Source organism: Loxodonta africana, chromosome 9, assembly GCF_030014295.1.
Source record: "Loxodonta africana isolate mLoxAfr1 chromosome 9, mLoxAfr1.hap2, whole genome shotgun sequence".
NCBI lineage: Eukaryota > Metazoa > Chordata > Mammalia > Proboscidea > Elephantidae > Loxodonta > Loxodonta africana.
This window is the reverse complement of record NC_087350.1, coordinates 76,509,524-76,527,001: the sequence shown is the minus strand read 5'-3', so window position 1 is coordinate 76,527,001 and position 17,478 is coordinate 76,509,524. Positions and strand designations below refer to the sequence as shown.

The 17,478-nt window shown below is 39.1% G+C and overlaps 1 protein-coding gene across 3 annotated transcripts in view; it reads left to right on the top strand.

Annotated features, from left to right (window-relative positions):
• Positions 1-17,478, top strand: part of INVS (inversin) — a 164,428-nt gene that overhangs the window by 109,078 nt on the left and 37,872 nt on the right. For all 3 annotated transcript variants that reach the window (XM_023545097.2, XM_003407840.4, XM_023545096.2), the window contains exon 12: positions 9,577-9,789. In XM_023545097.2, coding sequence (XP_023400865.1) covers positions 9,577-9,789 — 213 coding nt within the window. The remainder of the gene's footprint in view (positions 1-9,576; positions 9,790-17,478) is intronic.

Genomic DNA, 17,478 nt, shown 5'->3' with positions numbered 1-17,478 from the left:
TGTCCCCTGAAACCATGATCCCCAGCCCTCAGCCCAGCATCTTGGTCCCTCAGGGTGTTTAGATGTGTCTACGAAGCTTCTGTGACTTTGCCTTAGTCAAGTTGTGCTGACTTCCCCAGTATTGTGTACTGTCTTACGCTTCACCAAAATTATCACTTACCTATTGCCTGCTTAGTGTTTTTCCCTCCCCACTCCTCCTCTTCCTCATAACCATCAAAGATTGTTTCTTTCTGTGTGTAAACCTTTCCATGAGTTTTTATAATAGTGATCTCATACAGTATTTGTCCTTTTGTGATTGACTTATTTCACTCAGCATAATGCCCTCCAGATGTATCCATGTTGTGAGATGTTTTGCAGATTCATCATTGTTCTTTTTCATTGTGTAGTATTCCATTGCATGTATGTACCATAGCTTGTTTATCCATTCATCTGTTGATGGGCACTTAGGTTGTCTCCATCTTTTTGCTGTTGTGAAGAATGCTGCAGTGCACGTGGGTGTGCATATGTCTATTCATGTGATGGCTGTTATTTCTCTAGGATATGAGGAGTGGGATTGCTGGATCATATGGTATTTATGTTTCTAGCTTTTTAAGTAAGCACCATATCATTCTCCAAAATGGTTGTACCATTTTGCATTCCCACCAGCAGTGCATAAGAGTTCCAGTCTCCCCACAACTGTTCCAACATTTGTTATTTTGTGGGGTTTTTTTTTTCTGGATTAGTGCCAGTATTGTTGGGGTGAGATGCTATCTTGATGAACTTCTGAGTAATTGTTAGCCCTGATGGCACAGTGGTTAAGAGCTACAGCTGCTGACCAAAGGTTGGCAGTTTGAGTCTACCAGCCGCTTCTTGGAAACCCTATGGGGCAGTTCTACTGTGTCCTGTAGGGTCGCAATGAGTCAGAATTACTGGATGGCAACGAGTTTTGTTTAACGGTTAATGATCGTGAGCATTTCCTCATATGTCTGTTAGCTGCCTGAATGTCTTATTTGGTGAAATGTCTGTTCATATCCTTGGCCCGTTTTTTAATTGGATTATTTGTCTTGTTGTTGTAGAGGTGTTGGATTTTCCTATAGCTTTGAGAAATTAGACCTTTGTCAGATATGTCATAGCCAAAAATTTTTTCCCAGTCCATAGGTTCTTCTTTTACTCTTTTGGTGAAGTCTTTTGATGAACAAAAGTGTTTATTTTTAGAAGATCCCAGTTATCTAGCTTATCTTTTAGTGTTTGTATATGGTTCGTTATGGTTTGTATCCTATTTAGGTTGTATATTAGGGCCCCTAGCATTGACCCTATTTTTTCTTCCATGATCTTTATAGTTTTTGGTTTCATATTTTGGTCTTTGATCCATTTTGAATTAGTTTTTGTACATGGTGTGAGGTATGGGTCCTATATTGTTTTTTTTACAGATGGACTTCCAGTTTCACCAACACCATTTGTTAAAAAGACTGTCTTTTCCCCATTTAATGGGCTTTGGGCCTTTGTCAAAGATCAGGTGACCATAGGTGGATAGTTTTACGTCTGGGTTTTTGAGCCTGTTCCATTGGTCAATGTGTCTGTCGTTGTACCAGTACCAGGCTGTTTTGACTACCATAACTGTATAGTAGGTTCTGAAGTCAGGGAGTTCAAGGCCTCCTATTTTGTTTTCCTTCAATAATACCTCTTTCCTTTCTGTACAAAGTTAACGATTAATTTTTCCATCTCATTAAAGAATACCATTGGTATTTGAATTGGGATTGCATTGTATTTGCAGATTGCTTTGGGAAGAATTGACTTTTTCACAATGTTAAGTCTACCAGTCCGTGAGCATGGTATGTTTTTCCGCTTATGTAGGTCTCTTTTGGTTTCTTGCAGTAGTGTTTTGTAGGTTTCTTTGTATAGGTCTTTTACATCCTTGGTTAGATTTATTCCTAAGTATTCTATTGGTGGGGGTGGGGGCTGTTATAAATGGTATTACTTTCCTGATTTCCTTTTCGTAGTTCTCTTTATTGATGTGTAGGAATCCGACTGATTTTTCTATGTTTATCTAGTATCTTGCGACTCTGCTGAATCTTTCTGTTAGTCCCAGTAGTTTTCTTGTGGTGTCTTTTGGGTTCTCTATGCATAATGTGAAGCCCTGGTGGCACAGTGATTAAACAGTTCAGCTGCTAACCAAAAGGTCAGCAGTTTGAATCAACCAGCTGTTCCTTGGAAATCCTATAGGGCAGTTCTCTTCTGTCCTATAGAGTCACTATGAGTCAGAACAGACTCGACGGCAGCAATTTTTTTTTTTTTAATGTGTACTATCATATCATCCTTGAATAGGGATAGTTTTACTTCTTCGTAACCAATTTGGATGCCTTTCTCCCCCCCCCCCCTTTTTCTTGCCTTATCGCTCTAGCTAGGACTTCCAACACAATGTTAAATATGAGTGTGACAAAAGGCATCCTTCTCTGGTTCCTGTTTTAGGGGGAATGTTTTCAGCCTTTCTCCATTGAGAATGATGTTGGCCTCTGGTTTTGTATAGATGCCCTTTATTATGTTGAGGACTTTCCCTTTTATTCCTATTTTATTGAGAGTTTTTATAAGGATTGGGTGTTGAACTTTATCAAAGGCCTTTTCTGCATCAATTGAGATGATCATGTGATTCTTTTGCTTTATTTATGTGGTGGGTTACATTGATTAATTTTCAAACGTTGAACCATTCTTATATAGCTGGTATGAATCCCACTGGGTCGTGGCGTACTGTTTTTCCTTTATATGGTGCGTAATTCTATTGGCTAGAATTTTGTTGAGAATTTTTGCGTCTATATTCACTAGAGATATTGGTCTGTAATTTCCTTTTTGTGGTTTCTTTGCCTGGTTTTGGTTATGCTGCCTTCATAGAACGAATTTGGATGTATCCCTTCCTTTTCTATACTCTGAAATAGTTTGAATAGTACTGGTGTGAGCTCTTCTCTGAATGTTTGGAAGAATTCTTCAGTGAAGTCGTCATAACCAGGATTTTGGGGGGGGGGGTATTTTTTTTTTTTTTAATCTTTTAAATCTCTTCTCTTGTTATGGGTCTGTTCAGATTTTCTGCCCCGGTTTGTGTTAGTTTAGGTAGGTAGTGTCTTTCTAGACATTTGTCCATTTCCTCTAAGTTTTCAGATTACAGCTTTTCATAGTACTCTGTTATGATCCTTTTTATCTCAGTTGGGTCTGTTGTAATGTCCTCCATTTCATTTCTTATTTGCTTCCTCTTCTGTTTTTTCTTCTGTCAGTTTGGCCAGTGGTTTATCGATCATTCTTTATTTTTTAAATATAGGCATTTCTTTAAGGACTGGGTCTTCTGTCTCTAGCCTCTTCTTTAGTGATCTGATCCACCACCAAGGCTTCAGCAGTTACGCAGGTGCGGAAGCATTCTAAATCTACATTTCAGACACAGTGTCCCTCCTTGGTTCACATTGTCTTCAACCTACTGGATTCCCCTACCTGTGTTGCTAGCACATTAGACTCAGTATACCTAAAATCAAGTTTATCACCTCTCTTATACACCCCACCAAAACACTGTTCTAGTCAGTCAAGCCCGAAAGCTCTTTACCTTGATCCCCCATCCCTTCCCATCATGTCCTCATGGTGTTTCATACTTACCCTCTCCTCTTCATTACCACCACCATTGTCTAATTCTAGCCCCCATTGACTCTTCCAGGGACTATCACAATGTCTCCTCACTGTTTTCCTGCCTTTGATCTTCGTTCAGTTAATTTGCTACCAAAGTAACCTTCCTAATATAATTGTTAATTGTGTCATTCCATCATTCAAATACAGTCTCCTCTAAGACTTCCTTGATCTCACAGTCGTATGTCCTGTCTTCTGTTCTCCCATACATTTTGTATATTTTTATAGCACTTAGCACATATTGCCTTATATCATAATTTTATGCAATCTGCCTTCCCTTTTAGCATAGAACTTCTGAAGATCATCATCATCTCTGTATTTCTCACAATGCTTTGAAATAGGTGCTTAATAAATACTTCTGAAACTCTTGGAGTACATGCAGAATAAGATAAAGCAGACTAATGTGTCATACTTTGGGAGCGATTATAGAAAAAACTCTATTATAGTCACATGGCAACTGAAAAATAAAAGAGACTTGAAGATTTAGGGGTTTGAATATTTAAGGAAGCTGGAAAGCCAAGGGGAATCCTTAAGCCTGAGGTTTTAACATTGAAGCAGACATGTGAGAGAGCTGATTTCCCCTTCAAAACCATAAAAAACAAAAGGGAAAGACTAAGAATCCTAAGAATTACTGATGATTTATTTCTATAAAGAATTTATTCTATAACAATATTTATTGACTGCTTTTTTTCTTGATTATTTTTTTAAGAAAGCAATGAAAAATATATTCCTTGGAGTTCAAATTCCCATTTATATATTAAGCCTTGGAGTTCAGACCTAAGTAACCTCATGAATTAAGGCACTTACTGCCTCCTGGTGTAAGCATATGTTAATTACAGACCAAAAGACCAAAGGAAATATCCTCCTAACTCTGCTTGCCAATCTGTAGATAAAAAGAGACAGTGGCAATATCCCAGTCTCCTTTAATGTTTCATCAGCAACGCACCTTGATGTACAAATGTCAGAACTTGGCACTGCCTTTTATCTTTATTGACATCCCAGTTTAGGTATTCCACTCATCCCGTCAGACCATTCCAACCTGGCAAATCCAATTGTATCTTGTCTCTTGTCTTTATCTACATTGTATCTTGGCTGGTTACCATCAATGTAGTGCTGATTTTTACTTCTCATGCATTGACACTAGCCACTTGGTATGCACTGTATAGACATAATTTTTGCCATCTACTGCTGGCTTTCAGTCAGTAAGCATCTGATAGCCACACTCTGACAATGACGGGAATATTCACAGCACTTCAATGTTTCTGAATTGAAATGGGAATGAAGATAGATTTGGTAGTAATAATTACAATGTCGTCAGTTGCCTAAATATTAGGTATAGACTTCAATTTTGAAAACTCTGCTAGGTTTGACTGAGAATCCTGATTTTAATAAACCAACTATAAAAAAAAAAAGACATTTTTGGGAAAATTGGGAAAGTTTTAATATGGAATGGGATTAAGATTTTACTAAGGAATTCTCGTTAATTTTATTAGTACAATAATGACATCGAGGTTATGTCCTTATTTATAGATGAATATTGAAGTACGTAGAGATTAAGTGATAGGAGCTCTGGGATTTACTTTAAAATACTTCAGCAAAAATACAAAGGAGAGGGTTTGATGAAGCAAATGTGGCAAGAATCTTGCTAATTGTTAAATCTGGATACTCAGTATACAATGGTTTATTATGCAATTCTGTTTTTGTTTATGCTTGGAATTTCTTATAATAAAAATATTTAAAATGCAATTTTCAATCCAGAACTGACCAAAAAAACCTAGTTCTTCTTCCTTCCTTTGATCTTTTACAGATGAGGAAAGAACCTCAGAGAAGTTAAGAGGGTACCTAGGGTCACAAAGGTCTCCTGACTCCCAGTTCAGCATTCTCTATGGTATCTTATGCTACATGTTATTTCTTTTTGTCATATTTGTACATAAAGGCATAGTTTGGGCCTGACATTTCATGAACCAGATTTTGATAATCCTGCTTGTATGCTATATGAAAGATACTACATATTAATAATTATAGAAAAAAATGTTCAAACTTACTAAATGTGTATGTTGTTTGCACACTAATTTTGGAAGTAGCTTCATTCTATAGGAAACTCATATACAGTAATTGATGGATGTGTTGTAGAAGAAATACTGAACTGGGACTCATCAGATCTTAGTTCTAGTCTAGCCTCTAACTAGTTATGTAGCCTTGAGCAAGTTGCTTAACCTTTCAGGGGCTGTTTGTTCATTTATAAAATGAAGGTGTTAAAATAAACAATTATTAAAACTCAATTCGGCCCTACCATTCTGGGTTTTTATGACTGCGATAATCTTTTCCACTGGGAAAAGTAGTCACGAAAGGTGTTTCAGAATATATAGTTAAATGAAAAAAAAGTTATTCTGAGTTTACAAAATGCTTTGTAACTCTAAATATTTTACAGTTTATAGTATAGGCAGCCCTGCGGAGTAGCCTCTGGTTCCTGAACAGTAGCAGGAGGTTGAGCTGCCCTAACATGGATGTTCTTCAGCTTCGGCATTTGGGGCTTCCTCCCAAACTCAGAGATTATGCTACCCAGCCCCCTTATGTACTTGACAAAACCGCCCTTTGCTTGTTACTGACAATCTGTTCCTTTTATGTCTTATCATAATGATTAGATGAGTGCTGGAGACCATTTCTGTTCTGTAATCGTTGGATGATTCCATGTCTAATCATGCATTCATAGAATCATAATTTTTTCTACCTCATGAATCAGCTGATTATTTCCTCCTAACACTTCTGATTGGATTGGATTTGTATCAGTCACCAGAGATGAATTAGCATCGGTAGTGGTCAGTAAAAAAACCAAACCCACTGCCTTCGAGTCAATTCTGACTCAGCAATCCTACAGGACAGGGTAGAACTGCCCCGTAGAGTTTCCAAGGAGCGCCTGGCAGATTTGAACTGCTAACCCTTTGGTTAGCAGCTGTAGCACTTAACCACCACGCCACCAGGGTTTCCTGGTGGTCATTGAGGGATCCTAAATAGTAGTTTAAAAAAAAAGTACTATGGAAATAATATTTATGATAAGCCAGTGTGGTGTCATAAACTGTGCTGCAATGTATGTCCTCTAACATTATTATGTTTTCTCCGCATGCCAGGTCTGTGAAGGATTATCTTGTTTTACAGCTGAGGAAAGCTGATGCTTAGAAACATTAAGTTGTTTAAAAAGTGACAGACATCATTAGCATCTCTGAATGATAGAATTGAGAGTTTCTCTTTTTTAACTTCAGTTTTTGTCCTTTTATGCATTGTTTAAATTCTTAAAATATTTATCATTTTTACAAAATAATAATTTTTCTTTAAAAATTGAAAGCATATCTGCCAAGGTATTAACAGTGGTTGATTCTGAGAGTGGAAATATAGATGATTGTTATTTTCTTCCATGTATTTATCTGATTTATTTTTTAAAGGTATTTTATCTAGAAAATTGTTCATCTAGAAAGTAACCAAATTGAGATTCAAATACAGAACCATAAAAGCCTATCCTTTCCAAATAATGTTACCAAAAAGGTGCTGTATGCACATTATACAAAATTCAAAAGAACATTCAGTGAAACTAAACGTCTCTCCTACCCCTGCCCCTGCGACAACCAGTTTTCTCCCAAGAGTCATTACTGTTACCAGTTTCTTGGGAACCTTCTGAAGAAACATTTTACATAGATGAGCATGTGCTTGTTTTTGTCAGCTGCTGCGGAGTTGGCCCCAACTCATGGCGACCCCATGCACAGTAGAACTAAACACTGTCCAGGACTGCGCCACCCCATGATCGGTCGTGGATCGGACCATGTTGTGATCCATAGGGTTTTCACTGGTTGATTTTTGGAAGTATATCGACATGACTTTCTTCCTAGTCCGTTTTAGTCTGGAAGCTCTGCTGAAACTTGTGCAGCACCTTAGCAACATGCAGGCTACTGACAGACGGGTGGTGGCTGTGCGTGAGGTGCACTGGCCAGAAACCAAACCCTGTCTCCTTCACGGAGACTGGAATTCTGCCACTGAACCACCGCGCCCTGTAGATAAGCTTGTACAGGTATCCTTCGCTTTTTGAAATTTTGCCTTACACCACTTCACTTTTATGAAAGACCTGCATTAGTGTCTGTTTTCACTGACCAAAAGAAATCTGAAGAGGATTTTTCATTTTATGAAAACGGCAAAAAGCAGAAGTAGTGTTCAGCGTTTGTTTTGCAGTGTTCAAGAGGCGGTGTACACCCAGAGCAGCGAGAGTGGCATCACCAGGCTCCTTCCCAGGAACTACACTCAGCATCTCAGCATCAGGCCACCATAGCTTTGAACTGTGTCTGTGAACCATCTGTGCTTTGTCTCAATTTATTTTGTGTATCTGTTAGCAAGATATGTCCTAAGGTATCAGACACGCCTCAGAGAGCTTGTAAGGGTTTTATGTATTATTTGGTAGGTTATTTTTTGGGTCCGGGATTGCTCAAAAATGTTTCCCATATAAATTAATGGTAAGTGCTTCTTTACTTTACACAATTTCTGCTTATGAAAGGTTTCATAGGAACGCTCTGCTTTCAGATAATGGGAGAAACCTGTATGTGTATTTTGTTTTATACAAATGGAGCATCCCTTAATACTGCTTGGTTGCTTGATTTTTTTTCCCCCCTTCATTTAAGGATACATTCTGAGATTGTTCCTTATTTGTTTATATACGCCAGTAATGATTGCATTGTGCAGATGACTTCATTATATAGATGGACTTTGTTTTATGTAACCAGTCCTCTGTTGATGACAGTGAAGTTGTTTCCAACCATTTGCTTTGACAAACTGTGGTTCTGTGTATATGTTTGTACCTAAAGCATATCACATATGAGAGCATATCTGTCGGATAAATACCAGTAAGTGAAATGGTTAAGTCGGAGGGCATATGCGTGAATAATTTTCATAGATATTGCCATATTATTCTCCCTGAAGGTTAAAGCAGCATATGAGAAACCCTGTCTCCCCCAGCCCTTGCCAGTGTGTTACTGAACTTTCTGATCTTTACTAATCCGAAGATCAGTGAAAAGTGCTCTCTCATTTTAGTCTTAATCTGCATTTCTCTTATTATGAGCGAGATGGAGCATATTTTTATATGTTTAAGAGTTATCAGTATTTTCTTTTTGGGGGAGCTTTCTTTTAACTTTGTTTTTTGCCCTGCAAATTTGTGTTCTTTTTATGTAGTTGGATTTTTCAGTCTTCTTTTATGATTTCTGAGTTTTGTATCATTTGTTTGAAAGGACTTCCCACTCCAACCTTTTTGTAATCTTCCATGTTTTCTTCTGGTACTTACATGGCATCTTTTTTTGTATTTAGATCTTTGCTCTATCCAGAACTTATTTTGGTCTAAGATGTGAAATGAGAATCTTTTTTTTTTTTCTCATATAGCTACCTAGTTGTCTTAACACTATTTAATTAATAGTCTGTCTTTTCTGTAGTGATTTAAAAATGCCATCCATATCAGACACTAAATTTCTCCATTTGGAGGTGTATTTTCTATTTCACAAGCATTTATTTTTGGTAGTAATGGTCTCAAACTTATGAATCTCACAGACTGTTGTTTGCAGTACTTTTTCAGATAGGAGCTGGGAATTATTTGGCACATAAGGAAGAAGGAAAGTGGATCCTGTGTTCCCACAGCCCCCAACTAGTGAGCCCTCCAGCAAACTCAACAGTTCACTTGGTTAGCAGCACAAAGTACTGGCCCCCAGCCATATTCATCCTAGTTTTGTACCCCTCAGAGTTTCCATAGAGCAAAGGAACAGCCCTGGAGTAGAGAAGGTGGTTTTGCCCGGGGAATATTTCACGTCTTAGAATGAGGTTTCCTTTTGTTGCATAGTATTTCCAGTTTAACTGTGCCTTGAGGTGCATTCCAGTACTTAAAATATGTGTGTGTATATCTTCCTCCTTCAGATACACACCCCTTGACTATGCTTTGCTTGGTGAGCGCCATGAAGTGATCCAGTTCATGTTGGAGCATGGTGCCCTGTCTATTGCTGCTATCCAAGACATTGCTGCCTTCAAAATCCAGGCTGTCTACAAAGGGTACAAGGTCAGAAAAGCTTTCCGAGACCGGAAAAATCTCCTCATGAAGCATGAACAGTTGAGAAAAGATGCTGCCGCCAAGTAAGTTTGCGCTACAGAGATTGTGTTCTCACAATTCAGAATCAGGGTGGAAAGGGGAGGGGTGGCTGCTGCCTTCACATCAGCACTTGCAGACTCACACTTACTTTCACATTATGCAGCAAAAAACATTGTTTGACGCACGTGAACCACCCAGAGCTAGCAATAAACTCTGGTCCTGCTTTTTCTTTAAGCTTTTCAGACAAGCTTTGTACCTTAGCAGTGATCGTCATTGTGCTGAGAAGGATTCGCTTTTGTGTTTAGTCCTCAGTCCACGTCATTAGCAATTTCTCCATATCTGATGTAGGTCCCTCTCACATTTTGGTTGGTCTTGTAGCTTTCAGTGGAGCTGATCCTTTAACAGTTTGGAGAATTTTTCTTTGTTTTTGAGGATCGTCATGATCGTCGTCGTGTGTGACATGCCTAAATCCTCTATGTCCTGTTCTCCTGTTGGTATTTCTGAACTCTGCTATAACCTTTGGGACCACAGACGTACGTGTGGTTGGACGTTGCCCAAAGAGATGTTATGCTGCACGTGACTGTAATAATGTGAACTGGCATCCTAACCATAGTACCAACCTTTAATAGACAAGATTGACAGAAACACATAGTTTTCTGTGACTCTGAAGCTACCAAAGTGGGTGGCATCCAAGGAGAAACTATCTTGTGCTCTTCTCTTAATGATACTCTTTTCACTTTTGTCAAAGAATTCAGTATTCACCTAAAGCCACTACATGCCCCTTTTTTCCTGCCTCCTTACCTCAGATCTCCGCATGTAAGTGATGACTGTAAGTAGGTAATACACATGAAAAATTATTCTGAGTTGCAAGTAAATGTTCTCTTCAAGGGATGGAACATTGTATTTCCTTCTGCAGACATTTTCATAAACTTCTGTTTTATGTATGAGAATCTGTTTTCAGAATTTTAAGTCATATCTACCTGAATATGAGGTGGGACTCCACAAAGACAATATGACTTTTCAGTGTCCTCAAAAAAGTGTATTAATCCAAACACATTCCACTTGGTTGTTGAAGAAAGGGGGGTCCTGGAGTTCCCTTTCCCCTTAACTCTTTTTCCAGTGGATTAGGAAAGTTAAAGTAGAGTAGAAGGAGGACCTAGGTTCAGATCCAGCCTCTGATACTTACTTGTGATGACTTGAACACAGCACTTCTCTCTCTGGGCCTCAGTTTCTTCATCTGTGAAACATGACAAATTGGACCAATTGATTTCTAGGCAGCACCACTCCCCAGTTCTGTGGAAACCCTGCCAGTCTTTATCTGTTAGTGATCTGTAGCTTCTTCTTCCATTTGTTTGCCTGTGGCACTGCCCAGAGGCCTTATACCTGGGGCTAAGAGTTTGGATTGATCTACTATTGAGTATTTAGAACTAGGAACTAGGAATATATTTGTGAGACAATCTCCTATACAGAGGAAGGGGGTTAAAATATTGACATGTTTAAGTGGCATACTAAACCCATTGCCACTGAGTTGATTCCGACTCATAGCAACCCTATAGGACACAGCAGAACTGCCCCATAGGGCTTCCAAGGAGTGGCTGGTGAATTCAAACCACTGTTCTTTTGGTTAGCAGCTGAGCTCTTTAACCACTATGCCATTTAAGTAGCATAGTGGATTACAACATTTTTCCCCCTAATAACAGCTTTTCTGATTCCCAGTCCACAGGGTTTGAGATGACAAGCAGACTTAGGAAGTATCTAGTCCAATCCCCTTTTCGTTATTATCCTAATTAGTTTCACTGTTGTGAAAGATAAGTCTTCTCTGCTCTGATGTTTATTTTTAAAAAACTTTTTAAATTGGAGTTGTGCTTACCTGTGATAATATTTGAAATTTCCAAAACTGAAATTTTTTAATCTCCTTTACTTCTCACTTGCATCCTTTATTATTAGATGTAAACAAGGTAGCTGCTTTTTGCAGTTCGACCATCACCTCCTACAGTCGTTGTAGTCATCGTAGTGTAGAGAAGCAAGAGAAATATTTAAATGGAGGAGAAACAGATTTAATTTAATTTTATTTCTCAAAAATCTAAGTCACTCTTTTATTTATGTTTTACTTGTTTATATATATAAATATAAGTGTAAATAAATACATACATATGTCTTTTTTTTTTTTTTTTTTGGTTTTTGCTTTAAGGAACAGAAATCAAAATGTTAGACTCGGTCCTTAATGCTGCCGCATCATCGTCTAAGGTGGCCCAGGCACATCAGGTTTATCACGTTAGGATGACAGGAGTCACCTTCCTTAAAGTGACGCTTTGAAAGGACCTTATTAAACTTACAGACAGAAATTGGGTGAGAGAAGTTTTAGTCATATTTTCTAAGGTATGCGTCCTAGAAAATATTATTTAAGAAATATCTATAATCTATTTAAAAGCACTGTATAACTCACACTGCACTATGTTGTTGCAAAAATGAACATTACTACCATTTACCTGCCAAAGCACGCAGTTGAGACACACTAAAGTAAGACCATGTTTATGTTGATCACGCCTCCTCCTTGAAGCTTCCTTTTTGCCAGCTTTCTGTTTCTCTCTCTAATTCCAGATCTCCCCATAATTCTCTGACTTTCTCACATCTTTTTAACTATTCTGTCTCCACACGGAGGTCACCCTAGAGGGTGCTTATACTTGAACTTATGGTATACTTATTTCTGTTGAAAATGTATCCATTCTTAAAACTTCAATTATTTCATCTCTGTAGTGCACCCCTTAATCTCTCTCCCATCCTGACCTAGAACTCTAATCCTGTGTCTCCAATTGCATAGTGGACACTTTGCTAACCTTTTGTTACTTGCTGTCACTTCAGACCACTAGACATTTCCATTTGCATGTCCTATATTCACCATTTCATCAGACTCTTTGTGTAAAATCTACAATTTGTCACCATGATCGGTCTTTCTTTCCGGCCTCTTTATTTCCCTGCGGTGCTGCCAGCATTGGTTCTGTTCTCGTTTGAAATGTCCTTTTATGTCCCTCCTTTCACTCTTCTCTGTCACTACTCTATCCAGGCCATCATTCTTGAATACCAGCCGTGATGCTACATAAGACTCTTCAACATTATACTCCTGCTTATATCTCATTTCTCCCCACTGCCACCACCCGCCCAAACACTCATACTTAGTGCCCAGCCATCGGAACTTTCTTTACTTCCTCACCTAACACATTCTCTGGGAGACCTGAGTTTCTTTCTGGCTAGTGTATGAGATTGAGTGCATCTCTTAGAGTTACATAATCAAGTCTAGTTTTTGGTCATGCTGTTCAAACTCTTTGTGATGCGTCAGTTCCTTCTGTAGGAGGTTATTCTGTCCTCAACAAGGCAGCACATTCTATTAGTGGACAGTTCTGCCTGGCAGATTCTTTTCTCCTTTTTGGTCTTGCAGCTACACCTTGAAGCCAAACAAAGTTTAAATCCTTTTCATAAACAGATTTTCAGATATTTGAAGAACATGCTCATGACATTCCCACTCCCACCCCAGTTCCTTTTCACTTTATAATTGGTCCTATCACATCCTGCTCCCCTGAACACCTCCAGTTTGTCAACACCTCGACCCAGAGTTGATCCAAGTGTCTGATTCTTCTTCTCACACGGTGCTGTGACCCTTCAGGAATCACTTCCATTGCTCTACTTCATGCCAGTCTACTTCTCTGAGCCTCCATTTCCCATTGGTAAAATGATGTCTAGGATGGGCTTCGGGGTTCCATGGATGTCCTGAAATTGTATGAAGCATTTTGTGTGTCATGAGCATATGTGCATTTTGAGAGAGAGAATCTATAGATTTTTATCACATTCTCAAAGGAGGTTAATGAGTCAAAAAAAAAGTATAAAAACCCATGGGGCTAAATGATCTCTGAAGTCCCTTCCAGCTCTAACATTCTGTGAGTCAGAGGTCCTAAAACACATGACATTTTCTCATTCCCTTGAGAGGAAGTCGAAGACCAACTATTACTATGCCTGTTATTCAGTGACAATGAAGTGAAAGAAATCTGACAGATCCCTAGATACCACGTAACACCAACTGAAAAGGTTAGCGCTAGACCTTTTCTGTCTTGTGAGGTAGTCAGTTTCCTCTCACTGGAAATGTTCCCACAGAAGGTGACTGAACATCTTTCCAGTATATTACATAAGGAATTCTAAAAATTATGTGAGGAGCTGATCTCTAAGATCCCTTCTGAATCAAAGATCCTGTGAGAGCTCGGTTGCATGTCTTTATCCATGCTGTTTTCTTGGCCTGAAATTACCTCCTCTCACTTTGACATTGCTCATCTGTAGCCTTTTTATCTCCCAGTTTAATTGGTTATTGCCTCTCATGTCCTCCCATAGCATTGTGTAGATAGCTGTATCTTAGCACTCATCACTTCTGTTCTCACTATCTACAGGTGTATACGGGTCTAATTCTCCACCAAATTTACAGGTCCTTGAGAGCAGAGTTATGTGTTATATATCTCTGTATCTTTGGTGCCATAGAATGCCTGGTACATAGTAAGGATTCAATAAATAAGTGTTCAACAACTGCCCTTCATCACTCTGAGCCTTAGTTTCCCCATCTGTCAAACAGAAGGGTTGGACCAGATACTGTCTTAGGTCAATTTCAGTTCTAATACTATGACTCCCTGTAAGTGTACCACTTTTAACATGTTTACCTTACTCAAGGCAGCAAAAGCATTTATGTACCATTTATCCTCTCAACACATGCTGGCACTTACATATTTATGCATTTGGTTTTCCAACTTCCTGCATACTGGTCACAAGTAAATAATCTTTCAGCTCTATCATACCATTTGACAAGTTTATGATAGTTCTGTGTTCTGCTTTTAAAAAGCAACACAGGAGCAAAGGAATCCATCAGCTGCTTCTTGGAAATTCTATGGGGCAGTCCTACTGTGTCTTGTAGGGTTTCTATGAGTCCGAATCGACTCGACAGCGACGGGTTTGGTTTTGTCTTTTGGTCGGTGGTTTTTTTTTTTTTTTTTTAATATTTGTACATGAGACCATGATTCTGTAAACTTCTTAGACTCGAGCAGCTTATGAGTCTTACCTCTGCCAGATTTAGAGACTATTGGGAACAGCAAGTATTGAATATTTTAATGAGTTAGAAAAAGTAAATCTTCAAGGATTTAACTCAGTCATCCTTCACCTGTGTATTATACTTGTCAATTTATAGCAGGGCTTCAAACCAGTTCTTCCTGGTTCAGTCACGGCCGAGAAAGCAACACTAGAACAGATTCAAATTTTTAAAATTTAGGTGAACTGGAACCATAACCAGAATGGGAAAAATTACAGGGTGAAGCCCTGCTAGAAACTTAATATACCTCTTAGAAAACAAGTACAGCGTATTCGTTGCATAGCAACCAGATCTCTTGCCCATGGGATTTTGTGCAGAGTCAGAAACAGCAGTGCCCACCCAAAGGTGGTGGCTGACCATCTTTGAATGTGTATCACTTTCCTCAGTCCGGTTGGTAATCCAGTCTCATGCATCAGGCTACTGAAGGGGCTCACTATGCTTCCTCTGGGACTCCCATTCCAGGGCTTCTACCCGTAATTTTTCCTGTTCCAGTTACGGTGCCAGATTACCCAAATTTTTAAAAGTCAGCTCTATTTCGGTTTTGCTTTGTTGGCCATGACTGAACTGGTTCAAACCATTTTGAAGCGCTGATTTACAGAAAGATTTTATACATTACTTCTCCTTGCTTAAAAACATTCTGATGCTTACAGAACATCTGAAACACAGGGTGAGTTTATCTTTCTCCCATGCACAAAGAAAATGAGGTTCAGAACAGGGAAGCAACTGAGCTGGTCTGTGGCCCAACCAGGAGTGTACTAAGGCCTTCCAACTTCCAGTCCTTGCTCTTTCCAACAAACTGCAGTGCCTATTCCTTGCCAAGAACTCCCCAAACCCACAGTACACACACACACAGAACACACAATGAAAACTCATACCTCACTTTTTCTGTGGAACTTGATTTACATGGGACGCGTGGTTTGATCACTTAAGGAGTAGCATAATTACTGTAGAAGTAATATTCCTTTTAGTAATTGTCTCACTGTATGATTTGGTTAACAACTTTTCTATCCTCAGGTAAATAATCTGTTTCTTGGTTGGAAGAGATAAGGAAGCCTAGCCAAATAGTCAATGATTAATTTGTCTCTGGAAACTAAAAACATACCTGTAAGAAACTGAGACCCATTGAATAATGTGGAGTTTTTGTTTTCAAATTGTCTCTTACATTACAGAGTATTAGTTAAAACCAAAAACATCAAACCCAGTGCCGTCGAGTGGTGAGTGTTATATGTACAAACATGAAATTATTTTAATGGATGCCTCAGGATTCTTACTGTATTAGTTATCTTTTTGCTGTATTACTGATTACCCCAAAACATAGTGGTTTAAAACAACCACCAGTCTTTATTATTTCACACAGTTTCTGTGGGTCAGGAATTTGGGAGCAGCTGATCGTGTGGTTATGTATGGTTCAGGGTCTCTCATGGGATTGAAATCCAGATGTTGGGTGGGGCTACAGTTATCTGAAGGTTTGCCTGGAGCTAGAGCATCTCTTTCCAAGATAGCTGGCTCGCGTGGTTGTTGGCAGGTGGCTCAGTTCCTGGACGCATGGACCTCTTCATAGGGCTGCTTGAGTGTCTTCACAACATGGAGCTGGCTTCCCTCAGACTGAGTGATCCAAAAGAACAAGACAGAAACTTCTATGTTTTATGATATAGCCTCATAAGTGACCTCTGTCATTTCTACAACCTTCTTTTGGTTACACAAGTTTCCCAATTTTCTTTACTTCCTAACAAATGTCAGGCAGTTAGCCTGGGACATATATGGTATAATCTAGACTTAATGCTTTCCTACTATTTTTATATCACCAGCTCACCTTGCAAGTCTATTTTCATCTCTCTCTGCATTCCCGGCCAGAATTCTAAGTGGTATACTCTTAGATTTGCTGTTTCTATCTGACCAGATCTTGTCACAGTGCAGCTTTATCTGTAATAGCTTTATCAGTACGTGAAAGGAATAATGATCACTTATATTTGTATAGTGCTTTACAGCTTACAGAGTTCTTATACATCAATTCATTAAATCCATACAATAACCCAACTAAGTAGACAGGGCAACCATCATTAATCTCATTTCATAGATGGAGAAAATGACACACAAATCAACTTACCCAAAGTCGCATCATGTTTGGTAAAGTAGAGGGTCAGTGAAAAAGAGGAAGACCCTCAACGAGATGGATTGACACAGTGGCTGCAACAATGGGCTCAAGCGTAGCAATGACCGGGCAGGGTTTTGTTCTATTGTACGTAGGGTCACTATGAGTCGGAATCGACTCGACAGCACCTAACAAGAACAAAGTTGCACAGCTAGTAAGGGCGAGAGATGGCACACATATATCTAAGTTTCAAGGCCAAGGGAATCATCCCACCAGCCAAGCCCATGCTAATGGCTGCCATCTGTCCTTCTCCCTCCACTGATGTGATGCGCATCTGATAGGAGACAGCCTTGGTTTCCGTTTTCTGACTTATCTCCATGAGTGTAACTGGTAGAACCAGCCCCCAGTGTCGGCTTTTCTCCTAAGCAGTGCTTATGCAGCTGCACCAGTAGTGGACGCCAGGGAGTGTTAAGGCAGTGGTGCCAAACGTCATCATCAGTTCTGCAAAATAGGTTAATAAAA